The sequence below is a fragment of the Aethalodelphis obliquidens genome, unplaced genomic scaffold (assembly GCF_003676395.1).
Source record: "Aethalodelphis obliquidens isolate GAN/ISIS:26980383/991018 unplaced genomic scaffold, ASM367639v1 scaffold35, whole genome shotgun sequence".
Classification (NCBI taxonomy): domain Eukaryota; kingdom Metazoa; phylum Chordata; class Mammalia; order Artiodactyla; family Delphinidae; genus Aethalodelphis; species Aethalodelphis obliquidens.
In genome coordinates this window covers 8,544,860-8,561,407 of record NW_020837979.1, presented here as the reverse complement: position 1 = coordinate 8,561,407, position 16,548 = coordinate 8,544,860, and the positions used below count along the sequence as shown (strand labels likewise).

At 46.0% G+C, this 16,548-nt stretch overlaps 1 protein-coding gene across 1 annotated transcript; it reads left to right on the top strand.

The window, feature by feature from the left end:
• The first annotated feature begins 9,029 nt into the window (after positions 1-9,029).
• COX5B (cytochrome c oxidase subunit 5B) lies at positions 9,030-10,894 on the top strand. The gene is made up of 4 exons (XM_027128915.1): positions 9,030-9,216; positions 9,786-9,859; positions 10,028-10,127; positions 10,696-10,894. Exons 1-4 carry the CDS (start codon positions 9,114-9,116, stop codon positions 10,806-10,808), a joined length of 390 nt encoding a protein of 129 aa, XP_026984716.1. The 5' UTR covers positions 9,030-9,113; the 3' UTR covers positions 10,809-10,894.
• The last annotated feature ends 5,654 nt before the right edge of the window (positions 10,895-16,548 follow it).

The following is a 16,548-nucleotide window of genomic DNA, read 5'->3' as shown; positions in this document are numbered from 1 at the left end:
AACGTTTTGGAAGCTCCTTCTTTGAATCTTCTGCTTACTCTGAGCTGAACAAGTGTCCAGTTCAGATGAATTGCCCCAATAACCCTGTGGATTCATGAACTCATTTTTTGAATGTATTCACATGCATGTGTGCTTACCTATAACGTGTTCCCATCGGCTTACAAACGCAGCGTACCAAAAAAAAAAAACACGTGGGGACTTCCCTGGCGGTCCAGCGGTTAAGACTCCGTGCTTCCACTGCAGGGGGAGCGGTTCAGTTCCTGGTCAGGGCACTAAGATCCCGCATGCACACACCACAGCACCCCCCAAAATAAATAAATAAATAAAATAAAAAAACAAAAGCAGTATAGCTGTCTTTTATGGAGACAACTGGGATTTGTTGAATACTTACTACATGCTGGACTCCATGCTAGGTACTTGGATAAAGAGAGGAAGAAGATGAATGTGGTCCAGCAGGTCCTGCCCAGGGGGAGCTCATACTCTAGTGGGAGAGAAAGGTGGATACACAGCCACTCTCTCAGCATCAAAGGCAACACAGCCATTTCCCACATGCTGCCTCATTTGACCCTCACAACTACCCTGTGAAGTGAACCTTTCTTTCTTTTTTGGGGGGGCTTGATTTCTAAAAGTTGAGATATAATTCATATACCATAAGTCATCCTTTTAAAGTGGTTTCTAGTATATGCACTAGGTTTGGCAATCATTATCACTAATTCCAGAATATTCTCAAAAGAAAAATCAGAACCCATTAGCAATCACTCCCATTCCCCTTTTCCCCCAACTCCTGGCAATCACTGATCTACTTTCTGTCTCTACGAATTTGCCTGTTCTGGAAATTTCCTATTTGTGGAAAAAACTATTCTTTCCCCCATCGTCTTTGCACCCTTGTTGAAAATCAATTGACCATTAATGTGTAGGGTTATTTCTGGACTGAGGTTACAGGTTACCATTTTATAGAGATTCAGAGAGATTAAGCTACTTGGCCAAGGTCACAGAGCTAATAAAGAAGACACTGGATTCAAACCCAGCTGCTTAGATTTGTCTAAAGTGCTATGAGAAAACACAATGGGGGAACAAATAACTCTCCACCCTGGGAGGCAGGTGTCAGGACTGGTCCTAAAATCCCTAAAGGGAAAAAGCAGAGAGGCCTTTGGTAAAACAGCAAAGAATAAGTCGTGGTTGGAAAGCCAAGAGCGAGGGCAGCAGAGGCAGGATTTAAAGACTTGTCGGGGTATTCGGCCTCCATTCTCTAGGAGAGGGGGAGTCCCTGAAGGTTTGTAAGCAGGGAAGAGGTGGACAGGGAGGGAGAGGTGGAGGACGCTTGGAGGGGAAAGATGGTGAGTTTGGATAACTTGATTCTGCAGTCCCTGAAGAACCACGAGGTGCCGATGGGGGTGGCCAGCTTAGTTGGAGAGAGTGGGCTGGGAGCGGGAAGAGGGCTCTGGTGGGGCTTGAGTCAAGGAAGTGGCAGCTGAGATCCAGCCTCCAGCAGAAGGAGAAAAGCCAAGAAGAGAGGCTGAAAGGCAGCCTTGAAGTTTAGTTTCGGGGAGGCAAGGAGGAGGCGGTTCACATTGGGAAGGTATCTAAGAAAACGAGGTTGTAAAAGGAGTCTGGGGGTTGGCAAATAGGAGGACAGAATTTCAGGGCACAGTGTGGTCAGAAGGCCGGCTGGGTGAGACCACGTGTAAGTGGTTGCTGAAGATGTAGACTCAGGGAGGGAGCAACTCTTGCAAGAAGTCTGGAACGAGAAGACAGATTGAGGACAGAGAGGCGCTGTGTGGAGGAAAGACTCATGTCTCGGCACGCTTGAAGGCCAAGAGAAGGTGCCTGATGCAGGGACAGGAGGAAGAGCCCGGCAGGTGAAGGAGCAGCCCTGGGGAGGGGAGACCCAGTTCCTCCAAGACCAGAGAGAAGAAGGAAGGGAGGGGAAGAGGAGGGTCAAAGAGGAAGAGGAGGGAAGGGAGGCTGAGTAAAATACAAGAGGGTAGGGCTAGGGCTTAGGAACAGTGCGCAAGGGCTTCCCTGGTGGCGCAGTGGTTAAGAATCCGCTTGTCAATGCAGGGGACACACGTTCGAGCCCCGGTCTGGAAAGATCCCACATGCCGCAGAGCAACTAAACCTGTGCGCCACAACTACTGAGCCTGCGCTCTAGAGTCTGTGAGCCACAACTACTGAGCGCACGTGCCACAACTACTGAAGCCCGTGTGCCTAGAGCACCGTGCTCCACGACAAAATAAGCCACGGCAATGAGAAGCCCGCGTGCCGGAACTAGAGAAAGCCCGCGCGCAGCAGCAAAGACCCAACACAGCCAAAAATAAATCAATAAAAAGAAAGAAAGAAAGAACAGTGAGCAAAAGAACTCCCAAGTGGCCTTCCCTGGTGGCGCAGTGGTTTAGAGTCTGCCTGCTGATTCAGGGGACACGGGTTCGTGCCCCGGTCCGGGAAGATCCCACATGCCGCGGAGTGGCTGGGCTCGTGAGCCATGGCCGCTGAGCCTGCGCGTCCGGAGCCTGTGCTCCACAACAGGAGAGGCCACAACAGTGAGAGGCCCGCGTACCGCAAAAAAAAAAAAAAAAAAAAAAAGAACTGCCAAGCTCCCAATAACAATGGCTCAGCCAAGGGCAACAGTCACGAGCCTGTCATAGTGTGTGACGTTCTCCAGCGGTGCTAGCCACCTTGGAAGCAGGAAAGCAGAAAAAACACGGTTGGGTAAATTTAGTGTTGAGATCAGTGGGCAAGGGAGCAAGGAGCTGAAAACGTCGGTGACAGTGTGGTTGAGCCACCTGAGCAGGGATTGTCCCAGCTGGAGAATTATGCTGGTCACTCCCTGCCTGGTCCCCCAGGTCCACGCTCCACCCCTCTCCCTGCTCTCTCTGCTTGGGGGGCACTAACCTCCATGGCCCACATCCAGGGACTCCCTTGTCCTCTGGTGGCCAGCCAGGCAGCAAGGAGGGTGGGAGGAGAGAGAGGCTGGAGAAGCAGGGGCCCTTCCCGCCCCCGCCAGGCTCTGGCCTGGGGAAAGCGCCTCCTGCTGCTACAGTGGTCACCACGTGCCACAACTGCCTGGCCCAGGTGGTCAGAGCATCCCACCATGGCCGTCCCTGGTCCTCACCATCCCTTGGGGTTCCCTAAACCCTGTGCACCCTCTGCAAACAGTCCTCTTCTAACCTCTTCCATGCAGTGCAGTGGGGCCCCAACTGACTTGGGAACAACAGATCTTGGCCCAGAGGGAGGGGGAAGGAAGAGGTGGATGTAGAGGAAGAGAGGAATACTAGGACTTCCCAGGTGGGGCTCAGGTTCCTCCTTGAAAGAATAAACAGAGCTCTACAGGGCTGGGCAGGGGGATCAGTGGGCGAGAGAAGAGTCCTGGGAGGAGGAGGAAGGGCGGCAATTCACCTTTCTCCTGCGTGAGGTGTCCTGTACTGCCCCCTGGTTCGCCAGACTGCTTTCATTTCACACACACACACACACACACACACACACACACACACACACACACACACTGTAAATAAGAAGCTCCCTCGGATCCCTCTGAGCCTCAGCCCTGGCCAGGCCCCATGCTGACACGGCGCCAGGTGACCCATTTTGGGTTTGCAGCATCTGCACAAAAACATTCAGTTTGTTCTGACCTGGCTTTTCCACCAGAAGGGTCCTGGCCCCCAGCAGCCTGCCAGAGGTTCAGCCCCTGGGTCACATGATCCTCAGCTCCCGCTAGGAGGCGCCGGGGCTCCGAGCTGTCCCTGAATGCTGCAGGATGGGGCCAGGCCTCAAGCGGCAACTGTCTCCCTCACCCCTTGTTATAATTAAAAACTGGTCCTGCATCTGCTTTTGTAAGAGGTGGGGCCTCTGTGATCCAGTCAGAGCTGCTCTTTCTGGCAACAGAAATGCAGATTAAGTCCTTTTTTTGACCCTATTCCTTCAAGCTTGTGTGAACTTGGCCCAAGTGAAGAACAACCTCCCCCCTTCCAATTCCTCGTGATAGATTCAAGGCAGAAGCCACATTTGACTCACTCTTGAATAGTGACCAGCCTTGGCCCATGGAAAGGAATTGATATAACTTCCCTAACATTGAGTCTCTGCAAATCAATTAAACAATCTCCCAAAATAATATGAATAGCCAATTTTAAAAATGTTTATTTCATTTCTGAACAGATAATACATTCACACAGTTAAAATAAGACCCCCAAATGGTATAAGAGGCCTGCAGGGAACAGTCTCACTCTACCCCGTCCTCAAGGGCCCAGTTCCCTCCCCCACCCAACATGGACACAGAGGTAACTACTTGTACTGGTTTCCTGTGTATCCTTCCAGAGTTCCTTTAGGTAAATACAAGCAACTATGAATGTACTGAATAGACAGTTTTTAAAAAAATACTCATTAATGATTTAATTTTTTTTTATTGAAGTATAGTTGCTGTACAATATAAGTTACAGGAGTACAATATAGTGATTCACAATTTTTAAAGGTTATACTCCATTTGTAGTTATTATAAAATATTGGCTATAGTCCCCATGTTGTACAATATATCCTTACATGTTATTACATAAAAACATAATAGTTTGTACCTCTTAATCCCCTCCCCCTATCTTGCCCCTCCCTCCTTCCCCCCTCCCCACTGGTAAGCACTAGCTTGCTCTCTATATCTGTGAGTCTGCTTCTTTTTTGTTATATTCACTAGTTCTTGTAGTTTTTAGATTACACATGGAAGTGATATCATACAGTCTGTCTGACTTGTTTCACTTAGCATAATGCCCTCCAAGTCCATCCATGTTGCTGCAAGTGGCAAAATTTCATTCTTTTTTATGGCTGAGTCATATTCCGTTGTATGTTACGTGTGTGTGTATCTATCTATGTATCTATGTATCTATATATCTATATATATATCACATCTTCTCTATCCATTCATCTGTTGATGGACACTTAGGCTGCTTCCATATTTTGGCAATTATAAATAATGCTGCTATGAACATTGCGGTGCATGTATCTTTTAAATTAGTGTTTTTGTTTTTTTCTGATATATACCCAGGAGTGGAACTGCTGGGTCATATGGTAGTTTTGAATAGACAGTTTTTAAGCCAGCATTAACTGAGCACTTACAATGTGTTAGGCATGGTTCTGAGCACTTTGTGTTAACTCGTTTAGTCCTCAAAACAGCTCCAGAGGTAGGTGGTATGCCCGTTTGAAAGAAAATGAAACTGAGCCCAGCAGTTCACAGCTGAGGAAATGCAAATAATCAATAAACTTATGGAATGAAGGTCAGCTGCCTTAGAGTTCAGGGAACTTAAATACGAACTCCAACAGCATCTTTTTTTTAAAATTAATTTATTTATTTTTGGCTGCGTTGGGTTTTCGTTGTTGCGCGCGGGCTTTCTCTAGTTGCGGCGAGCGGGGGCTACTCTGCCTTGTGGTGGCTTCTCTTGTTGTGGAGCACGGGCTCTAGGCGCGTGGGCTTCAGTAGTTGTGGTACATGGGCTCAGTAGTTGTCGCTCGCGGGCTCTAGAGCGCGTGGCGCACAGGCTCAGTTGTTCCGCGGCATGTGGGATCTTCCCGGACCAGGGCTCAAACCCATGTCGCCTGCATTGGCAGGCAGATTCTTAACCACTGTACCACCAGGGGAGGCCCTCCAACAGCATCTTATTTTCCATCCATCAGTGGGCAGACTTGGCAAAATGTGGGTAACCCTCACATGTGGAGGTGGGAACCGGCACTCACGTGCCCTGCTGGTGGGAGCATGAACTGCTTCAAACTTTTGGGAAAACAGTCTGGCAGAATTTTTTTTTTAATGACGTAGATTTTTAAATTATTAATATTTTGCCGTATTTTCTGCAGAGCTTTCTTTAAAAACAAAAAAAGCTTTACAGACACTATCAAAACTCTCTTGACTCTTGGGGACTTACCTGGCTGTCCAGTGGTTAAGACTCCACCCTTCCATTGCAGGGGGCGCACCACATACCACATGGTGTGGCCACGAAAAAAAAAAATCTCTCTTGACCTGGTTGGAAGGCGCATAGATTTGTTCTTACCCTGTATAGAAATTTTTGCACTATTTTTTATATTATATATTGCAATAACATTTTTTTTGTTTTTTTTGGGCAGAATTTATTGTTATATTTGATGTACACATCCTTTGACCCTATTCCTCATAAATGAAGACTCCAGAATATAAGGCTATATGTACTGCAGATGTGCATCCCAGCATTGACAGGCAAAAAACTAGAAACCATCTGAATATTCATCAGGAGGAAAATGGTTGGGTAAATTCATAGGTAGTACTTTCACAGTAGGGAATATTATGCAGCAACTACATAAAATGAGTCAGAGCTCTATGTGTCGATTTGTGATGCCCACAAAATATTTCTAAGTGAAAAAAGGAATTTACTCATAATTTGTATAATAGTGATATATTTTTCTATTTTCTATTCATTTATATTTCTGTATATTTTTAAGAAACATCGCAATATGTGTATTTGTTGAATATGACTGTAGGAGAATGGAGTCGTGATTCTCAATCGGGCAATTTTGCCCTCCAGGGGACATATGGTAATGACTGAAGACGTTTTTGGTTGTCACCACTGGGGAGTGCTAATGGCACAGACGCTGAACATCCTGCAAGGCACACGGGAAAGCACCTCCCCCCACAACACCCTGAAAGTAATTTTCCAGCCCCAAATGTCAATAGCACTAAACTTGAGAAACCCGAGCAGAGAAAAAGGAAGAAAAAGGATAAACATGAAACTGTCAACAATCAACATTTTCCTTAAACATATGTGTTGTTTGACTTATTACAATGAGCGTTTATTTTGACCACTATAGGAATTTTCCTATAAAAGTAAAAAATAATACTCAATAAAAGTTTATTATTTTGGCAAAGACAACGGAGTAGGAAGGAGTGGGAGGCCGTTCCCCAAGCCAATCTGTTTCTCAAGGAGACATTTGAGGGCAGGGTTGTAAGCGGAGGGTGGTGAGAGCTCGAGGAAGCCAGGGGCGGGAACTGTGGGGATGCCCTGGAGCCTGGTCCCGACTTTGGAGCTCACCAGCTTAGACTGAATAATCTTAGGGCTTTTGTGAGCTAAACAAAGACCTGCAAAAAACATCCTATGATTAGGCAAGCCTACTGTGAGAGGGAGAAACAAGCCTCAACTCTATTTCCATTTTATAGCCTGGAATAAACTATCTTATGGTCAGGCAGGAGGGAACCATAACACATCAGAACAGAATTTCTCCCTGGTCCGCTGAGAGTTGCGTTAGCAGGTGTTTCTTGGCAAACAGTGCTCAATTATGATGGGAAAATTAAACAGCATTCTCTGTTGCAGTCCTCATCAGTCTTTAACATGCTAGTGTCTTCATCTCCAAAAGGGTGGTTATCAAATGCAGAACTTTCCTATCTTGACCGAGTCCTTTTTACTGAGAGCATATCCGGAGACCAGGAGTCCATGGGATATACTTTGGGAAATACTAATCTAGTCTAATCATAATTTTACTGATGAGGAAATGGTGGCCAAAACAAAAAGTGACTTGCTGAGTTGGCTGGTGGGGTTCCATCCCAGAACACCTATTTTCCAGACCAATGCTTTTTTCTCCCTCCAGCATTAAACATCTAACCATAAGTACACATCAACTATAGATTCTTGGGGAACATTCCTAGGACTTAAGGGAATTTTTTCCCAATTTAATTTGGAAGGGGTGCAGTGGAGGTAAGGAAGAAGGGATTAACAGCAGAAGCCATTAAAAGCAAAACACATCTTTAAAGAGGATCCAGACATCTTTGGCCTTAGGGATGATTTTTTTTTTTTTATTGATAGAGGGTCACCCACGAAGACCAGCTGTGCTCATGTGAAGAAATGCTCCATCAGGTCCTTTTGAAAATATAACCCCCACGGGACAGGTGGGAACACCTGGGACTTCAACCCTCCCCAATTTACCTCAAATTGACCTCATTGGGCCAGGAGAAGCCCTACAAAACTGATTCCGTATATTCTCTCCAAAAAATAAATTTACTAAAATTTACTTGATCCTATTATATGCCGGGCCTCTGCAAGGCAGTGAGAATTCAAAGGTGAATAGTGCATAATTCCTGCTCTGAAGGGGTTTTCTATCCGGTAGGGAAACCGATACTGCATGCAGCCAGACTGTGACAGGGCTATAATGACAATGGGAACTAGGGCCTAGGAGCCCATGGCAGGCAGTGTTTACAAAGCCCACCCTAAGAAACTTGCACATCTTAGCTTGTGGGCAATGGGGGAGCTACGGAAGATGTTTTCAGTTTTAAACGCAGAACTCCCGTCCCAGTACGTTCTGGGACTCCATTCTCCATTATCAACTCTGCTTCCTGCTTCCCCTCCCTTAACCTCTTCTGAGTTAACAGCCTCCCAGTAGCCACCCCTTCACCCTACATCACCAAGGTCTTTGGTCCTGGGAGGGGCCCACAGTCTGGCCCTACCTTCCTCCCCCTCCCCAGCCTCGCCTGAGGCCTGGACCTCATCACTTCAAAACCACTGTAACAGGAAATTGATGCTTGGACTGCGGGCAGGTCCTGCCCAAGTTCTTGTAGGCTGGGCCACAAGTTTGCAGTGGCTCACACACTGCCAAGAGAACCAGCATCACAATTAGCATGCATCACAACTAACACAGTGGCCTCTGGGAGTCCACTCGTAAATCTGGACAGTTCGGTGTGCAGCAAGTATCCTGACAGGCACTGGCTTCACGTCTTCCATCAGCTGCCTCCACGCTGCCTGAGCACCACTATCATGCAAGAAGCACAGGAACTCCAGTGTGGTTGACCCGTTCCACGGACGAGGACCCTGAGGCCCACAGACGCAAAACGAGTTGCACCTAATCCCAGCGTTAGTAAACAGCAGGGTCGCCAGAAGCCTACAACTGACACCCTGACCGCCTCCACGCCTGCCCGGCTGCACGGCGGACGCAACGAAGCAGAGCTACGCATGCGCAGCCTTTCCCGCGGCCCCGCCCCCCGGCCGAGTCAGGTGAGTGGGGCGGGCTCCAGGCCGGAAGGAAGCGGAAGGTGGACACGGAGGGGAAAGAAGCCCTCCCCCGGAAGTGCTTTCTGCCTCCGGAGCCTGCTCCCGGAAGTGCTGGTGTTTGTAGCTGGCGTGATGGCTTCAAGGTTACTCCGCGGAGCTGGAGCGCTGGCCGCGCAGGCCCTGAGGGCCCGCGGTCCCAGTGGAGTCTCCGTGGTGCGCTCTATGGCGTCTGGAGGTACTTGGCCTGCCGGGAGCGCCGGGGACCCGCGCCGTTGCCCTCCCGGGGTGGTGTTAAGGCAGCAAGGAGCGGGGGGGGGGGGTTGAGGCCGTTCAGCTCCTCCGGGCCCCAGTGACCGCCCCAACGGACCCGAGAACCTCAGACTCCGCGGGCGTCTCCCCGTTGTTCTCGGCCGCCGCTGCTACTGACCACCATACTGACCCTTCTGCGAAAAAATCCTAAACGGAGACGCCGGCTGACCTTGGTGGGCAGGGGTTGCATCCGGGACGTGGGGGGGCTAAGCCGCCCTTCAGGCCCGCGCCCGCCTCAAGGTCGATGCACTCCACTAGGACTCTGGTTGACCTGGTTTTAGAAAAAATGTGCCGAAAAATGGGCTTCCATGGTCGAAGGAAGAAAGGATCACCCCGTGTACCACTTTTGGGTATCGTGACTCCGGTCCTTAGGGGTCAGTGGGTATGGGTAACCTCTAGGAGCCTGTGGACCCACTAAAAGTACGCAGAGATGTCCATATGTGCATTTTCCTTGATCATTTCAGGCGACATCATAATTCACGTATTTTCCTTTAGGTGGTGTTCCTACTGATGATGAGCAGGCCACTGGGCTGGAGAGGGAGGTCATGCTGGCTGCACGCAAGGGACTGGTGAGGAGAACCTTGTGTCTTCTCGGGAGCTCATGGCCTTGGATGGAGTCAGAGCGGCCTCCTCTCTGGGAGCCTTCCATCCAGGAAACCTGGCTTGTGGGAACAGTACTGCTATCCCCTAGAGGGTAGGGGTCATTTGGCATAATGGGTCCTTCATTTGTTTTTCAGGACCCGTACAATATACTTGCCCCAAAGGCAGCCTCAGGTACCAAGGAAGACCCTAATTTAGTCCCCTCCATCACCAATAAGCGGATAGTGGGCTGCATCTGTAAGTACCTCACCACTGTTTTCTTATCCATTTGTTTAATATTTGTTTAATATACAGGATGTCTATCAGCTGCTTCACATCTGTTGTTGTGTGTGAGTGTAGGTGTATAAAGAAGATGTGTGTGTAAATAAGTTGTTCTAAGGGTCTTGGCCCTCAGGCCTCTCTGCCCGAGTAGGTCATCCTTAATGGTAAAGAGGCCTGGAACATCAATAATACTGGCTCATTGGAGAGGCAGCGTGAAGGAGTATTCATCTACAAAATATTTATTGTACTTTCTCTTTGCCACACACCATGTTAGGCACTAGGGGTACATACCAGGATGGACCCAGCTTTGGGGTTCTACATAGGCAGGGAACTGTGAGAACCTGTGGTGACTCTGATAAGAGATCAGCTTACTCACAGGTAAACTTGGCTTCAGTTTCTTCATCTGAAAAATGGGGAGAGAGCTTGAACTGATAAGGTGTCAGCCATAACTCTGTGTCTCAGAGGTGTCTGAGGAAGAGAGGTTAACGTTGAAAAAGTCCCCTCTTCTAGGCTGGATGGCCTTCAGCCACCTTTTTTCTTTCAGGTGAAGAAGACAACAGTGCTGTCATCTGGTTCTGGCTGCATAAGGGCGAGGCCCAGCGATGCCCTAGCTGTGGAACCCATTACAAGCTGGTGCCCCACCAGCTGGCCCACTGAGCCCCTGCACTAACTCACTCAAAATGTGATGTAAAGTTTCTTCTTTCCAGTAAAGACTAGCCATTACATTGGCTTCTCCTTCCATAGTTGGCTGGTCTTATTTCTTTCCTGTGTTTTTTGGGAAGGAATGGATGATTATGTTGGGAATAGCTATCTGTTAATACTAGCTTGCCATCCACTTGCTTTTGAACACCGAGATTGCCAGTTCCCTAATGCAGTGGTAGCTACCACCTGGCATGGGGAAAATGGGCTGTGGAGTCAGGCCGACTGGACTTGTAATACTGGCTCCATCATCTAGCTTTGTCACTGGGGGCCTGCTCTCTGAGGGTGGGTTACATCTTAATATAAATAAATAAATAAATAAATACCTTGTGAGGTGTTAGGAATAATATATATAAAAAGAGCCTGGCAGATAGTAGGTCCTCACATTATTGTAAAGACAGAGTGGCCTTGTGGGGAGAGTTTTGGCTTTGAAGTCTTAAGGGACCCAGGTTCAAAGCATAGTTCATGGGGATGCCATCAGCAAAATCTAGAATATGGGACAGTTCCAGAAACCAGCAGCCAGTTTCTTCAAATAAATTGCAAGCAGAAAAAAAACAGGTATGAGTACTTATCAAGTGAAACATGAGGAAGATACCAACCAAGAGCAGTGCGTGGACCTTGTTTGGATCTTGATGTGAGAAAATCAACTGTAAAGAAAAATATCAAATACGGATATTTGGTATTTAGGGACTTATTAAATTTTAGACATGTTAAAGGAATTAGTTTTTTTTTTTTAATGCTTTAGTAATATATACTGAGGTACTTAGGGGTGAAATATGTCTGAGATTAACTTTAAAACAGAAGAAGAAAGAGAGTAGTTTGGGATATGACTGATCCATTGTAGCCAGGTACAAGAGGGGTTGTCGTGGGCTTCCCTGGTGGCGCAGTGGTTGGGAGTCCGCCTGCCGATGCAGGGGACACGGGTTCGTGCCCCGGGCCGGGAAGATCCCATATGCCACGGAGCGGCTGGGCCCGTGAGCCATGGCCGCTGAGCCTGCATGTCCTGAGCCTGTGCTCCGCAATGGAGAGGCCACAACAGTGAGAGGCCCGCGCACTGCAAAAAAAAAAAAAAAAAAAAAAGAGGGGTTGTCGTTTTTCTACTTTTGTGTATGTTTGAACTTTATCATAATAATAAACCAAAGAAAAAAAAAAGTTGAGAGAGACAAAAACCCGATTCAGTCCCTTTATACAACTGTGACACCTTGGACAATTAATTTCTCAAAAACTGTTTTATCTGTAAAATGGAAATAGTACGTATTTTGTTTTGGGATTTGCCATAGAGGTGGCTTTGGTTACTATTGCCACAAAATTGATCCAAACTAGATCTGTAAGTTGAATTGATAATGGGAGAGAAAAGCCCTTTCCTTCATCTTTTTTTCTTAATTTAAATCTATTTATTTACTTTTGGCTGCATTGGGTCTTTGTTACTGTGCCTGGGCTTTCTCTAGTTGTGGCGAGCGGGGGCTACTCTTTGTTGCGGTGCGTGGGCTTCTCACTACGGTGACTTCTCTTGTAGAACACGGGCTCTAGGTGCGTAGGCTCAGTAGTTGTGGCTCGCGGTCTCTAGAGTGCAGGCTTAGTAGTGGCGCACGGGCTTAGTTGCTCCGTGGCATGTGGGATCTTCCTGGACCAGGGCTCAAACCTATGTCCCCTGTATTGGCAGGTGGATTTTCAACCACTGTGCCACCAGGGAAGCCTCTTCCCTTCATCTTGCCTTACCTCCTCTTAAAGGTACAAAGCTACTGCTTCCTTTCCTGGCTGTCATCTCATTTCCAGGAAATGTCCAAGCATTTATCTGCCATTCAGGGCCATTCTCTGGGAAGGGGACACCTAAATAGCCACCTACCACTCCCACCTTAAATGCTGTTATAAACAAGAGTTTCCCAGTCAGGAAGACTGGTTTAGTGCTACCCTCAAGCCCTCTTGTCTGGCCCACCTCCTGCAACCTCTTTCCTTTTTCACCGTCTCCCTTTCCAGTCAAAACTCTGCTTAGAGTGGACTTTTTGACTTTTCACATCATTATTTATTCTGTCTGCTTTCTCCCTCATCTCCAAGCCCACCTTGCATCTTTATTATTTTTTAACTTTTAAAATGGAAATATATTACAATATTATGTTTCAGTTGTACTACATTATGAAATGATCACCATGATAAGTCTAGTAACCATCTGTCCCCATACAAAGTTATTAAACTATTATTGACTATATTCTTTATGCTATAAATTACATCCCCATGGCTTAATTCCCTTCACCTATTTTGCTCCTACCCGCCTCCCCTGTTCTCTGTTTCTGTGAGTCTATTTTCATTTTGTTTTTTAGATTCCACATGTAAGTGAGATCTTACAGTTTTTGTCTTTCTCTGTTTGACCTATTTCACTGAGCATAATACCCTCTAGGTCCACCGATGTTGTCACAAATGGCAATATTTCATTCTTTTTTATGGTAGAGTAATATTCCATTGCATATATGTATATATTCATCTATTGTTGGACACTTAGGTTGCTTCTATATCTTAGCTATTATAAATAATGCTGAAATGAACATTGGTATGCACATATCTTTTTGAATTTTTTCCTTTGGGTAAATACCCAGAAGTGAAATTGCTGGATCATATGGCAGTTCTATTTTTAATTTTTTTAATTTTTTGAGAAAATTCCATACTGTTTTCCATAGTGGCTGCACCAATATACATTCTCACCAATAGTGCACAAGGGTTTCCTTTTCTCCACATCCTTGCCAATTAGTTATTGCCTTTTTGCTGATAGCCATTCTGATAGGTGTGAAATGTTATCTCATTGTGGTTTTGATTTGCACTTCCCTGATGATTAGTGATGTTGAGCATCTTTTCATGAGTCTGTTGGCCATCTACACGTGTTTGGGAAAATATCTATTCAGGTCCTCTGCCCATTTTTTAATTAAGTTGTTTGTTTTTTTGATGTTGAGTTGTATGAGTTCTTCATCTATTTTGGATATTAACCCTTATTGGATATATTATTTGTAAATATCTTCTCCCATTCAGTAGGCAGACTTTTTGTTTTTTTGATACAAATCTGTTTCATTGACCTATGTGTCTGTTTTTGTGCCAGTGCCATACTGTATTGATTGCTGTAGCTTTGAAGTATAGATTAAAATCAGGGAGCATGACACATCCATCTTCGTTCTTCTTTCTCAAGATTGCTTTGGCTATCAGGGTCTTTTGTAGTTCCATACAAACTCTGGAATTATTTCTTCTAGTTCTGTGAAAAATGCCACTGGTATTTTGATAGGGATTTCATTGAATCTGTAGATTGCCTTAGATACCCCCTTGCTTTTCTCTTTTAAAAATTTTAACCAGTTTTCCCCTAAGAAAGAAAAATCTCCATATATTTCCAGACTGTGGTGGCAGAATAATGGTCCCCCGAAGATGTCCATGTCCTAATCCCAGAACCTGTGAATATGTTAGGTCGGACAGTAAAAGGTTATTAAGATGGCAGACAGAATTAAGGTTGCTAATCAGCTGACCTTAAAATAGGGAGAGTAACCTGGATTATCCAGGTGGGCCCAGTAATCACAAGGGCGGCAGAAGAATGAGAGTCAGGGGGATGTGACTGTGGAAGAATGGTCAGAGGGATGCAATGTTACTGGTTTAAAGATGGAAAAAGGGGATCACAGGCTAAGGAATGCAGTTAACCTCTAGAAGCTGGGAAATGCAAGGAAATGATTCTCCCCCAGTCTCCACAAAGAAACAGCCCTGCTGCCACATTGATTTCAGTGCAGTGAGACCCATGACAGACTTCTATAGAACTGTAATGCTTTAATGGCATCAATAGATCAGTGAATTCAAGTCCTGTCTCCTGGGTTAGTGGGTCTCAAATTTCGCTGCACATTAGAATCACCTGGGTATATTTTTGTTCCCCATACCCGGCTCACACCCGGAACACTGAAGCAGAGTCTCTGGGGGTGAGACCCAGGCATTATTACTTTATAAAGTTCCCCAGGTGCTTTCAACATGCCGCCAAGGCAGAGAACCTCTACCTCAGGCTAACCACAAAAGCACAAAAGCATGAAGAGCTCTTTTTCTTGCCTGTTGGTAACTGGGAGCCCTTGGGGCAAAGAGGAAATGTAACACCCTTCACTAGGAGCACCAGACCTTTGCTTGTGGGTGGAAATGGGCTCCATCCAGCCATTTAGCAGCTTAGAAATTGGATCCTGTCTCTCCTCACTAGGCAAGAATACAGGTATCTCTCTAATGGTATTTATTAAACAACCTGAAAGTACAAAGATCTTTTTTTCTGGAACCACTTGAGTAAGTTGCTATCTGATGCCCCATCACAGGTTAGTGTGTATTTCCTACAAAGACATTCTCTCCTATACCTGCAATGTGACTATCAAAATCAGGAAATTACAACTTGTACATTTCTACCATTTAATCCTCAGACCCTGTTCAAGTTTTGCTAAATGTTCCAATAACGTCCTTTATAGAATCCAGTTCCTGTTACCTTTAGTTGTTATGTCCCTTTAGCCTTCTCCATTCTGGAACAGTTCTTCAGTCTTTCCTTGATTCCTGTGACACTGACACCTTTGAAAATTACACCAAGAACTTAGGTTTGTCTGATGTTTCCTCATGATTGGATTCAGGTTATGCATCTTGGGCAAGAGTAACACAGAGGTGATGCTGGACGCTTCTCAGTGGGCACATGACGTCGATTTGTCCAATTGCTGATGAGGTGTTCACTTTGGTCACTTGCATGATGTCTGCCAGGTTTCTTCACTGTATAGTTGCTCCTTAAATATTATTATTATTTTAAATTTAGTTTTTTGGCCATGCTATGTGACTTGCGGGATCTTAATTCCCTGACTAGGGATTGAACCCTTGCCCTCAGCAGTGAAAGTGCAGGACCACCAGGGAATTCCCACCCCTTAATTTTTTTTTTTTATTTTTATTTATTTATTTTTGTCTGTTTGGGTCTTCGGTGCTGCGCACAGGCTTTCTCTAGTTGCGGTGAGTGGGGGCTACTCTTTGTTGGGTGTGTGGGCTTCTCGTTGCGGTGGCTTCTCTTGTTGGGAGCACGGGCTCTAGGCGTGAGGGCTCAGTAGCTATGGCACATGGGCTTAGTTGCTTTGCGGCATGTGGGGTCTCCCTGGACCAGGGCTTGAGCCCATGTCCCCTGCATTGGCAGGCGGATTCTTAACCACTGCGCCACCAGGGAAGTCCCCACCACCCCTTAATTATTAATAAGTATCTTACAGGGCAATACTTTGAGATGTCAATACCCTGTACCTCATCGAACTTTCAATTTATTAATTTATATCAGTATAGACTTATGCTTTCACATTGTATTCAATGAATTATAATTCATAACTGTCATTATTTTTTGATGTTTAATTTGTTCCAAATTTGACCAGTGGAAGCTTCTTCAAGCAGGCTCCTGTGGCCTTTTGACATGGCCCTATCATTCTTGTAGCACTTCTTTTATTCTCTGGCACAAAATGTTGCAGGCTGTTAAACCCGTGAGGTAGGTGCTATTATTATCACCCCCATATTAGAGATGCGGGAACCTAGGAACAGCTCCAGATTACACAGCTAGTTAGTTGTGGTGGCAGGATTGTGAATCCAGACCATTTAGCTCAAGCCTGAGCTTTTCCCCTCTAAGTTTTTATTTTGAAATAATTTTAGACCTATAGAAAAGTTGCAAAAATAGTACAGAGTTCCTGTTTAC

Excerpts from the sequence above, each read along its gene's own strand:
- COX5B (XM_027128915.1), top strand. The coding sequence starts at position 9,114 with ATGGCTTCAAGGTTACTCCGCGGAGCTGGAGCGCTGGCCGCGCAGGCC. Across the intron at positions 9,860-10,027 it reads TGGCTGCACGCAAGGGACTG|GACCCGTACAATATACTTGC; the intron begins GTGAGGAGAACC and ends TTTGTTTTTCAG. Across the intron at positions 10,128-10,695 it reads GCGGATAGTGGGCTGCATCT|GTGAAGAAGACAACAGTGCT; the intron begins GTAAGTACCTCA and ends TTTTTCTTTCAG.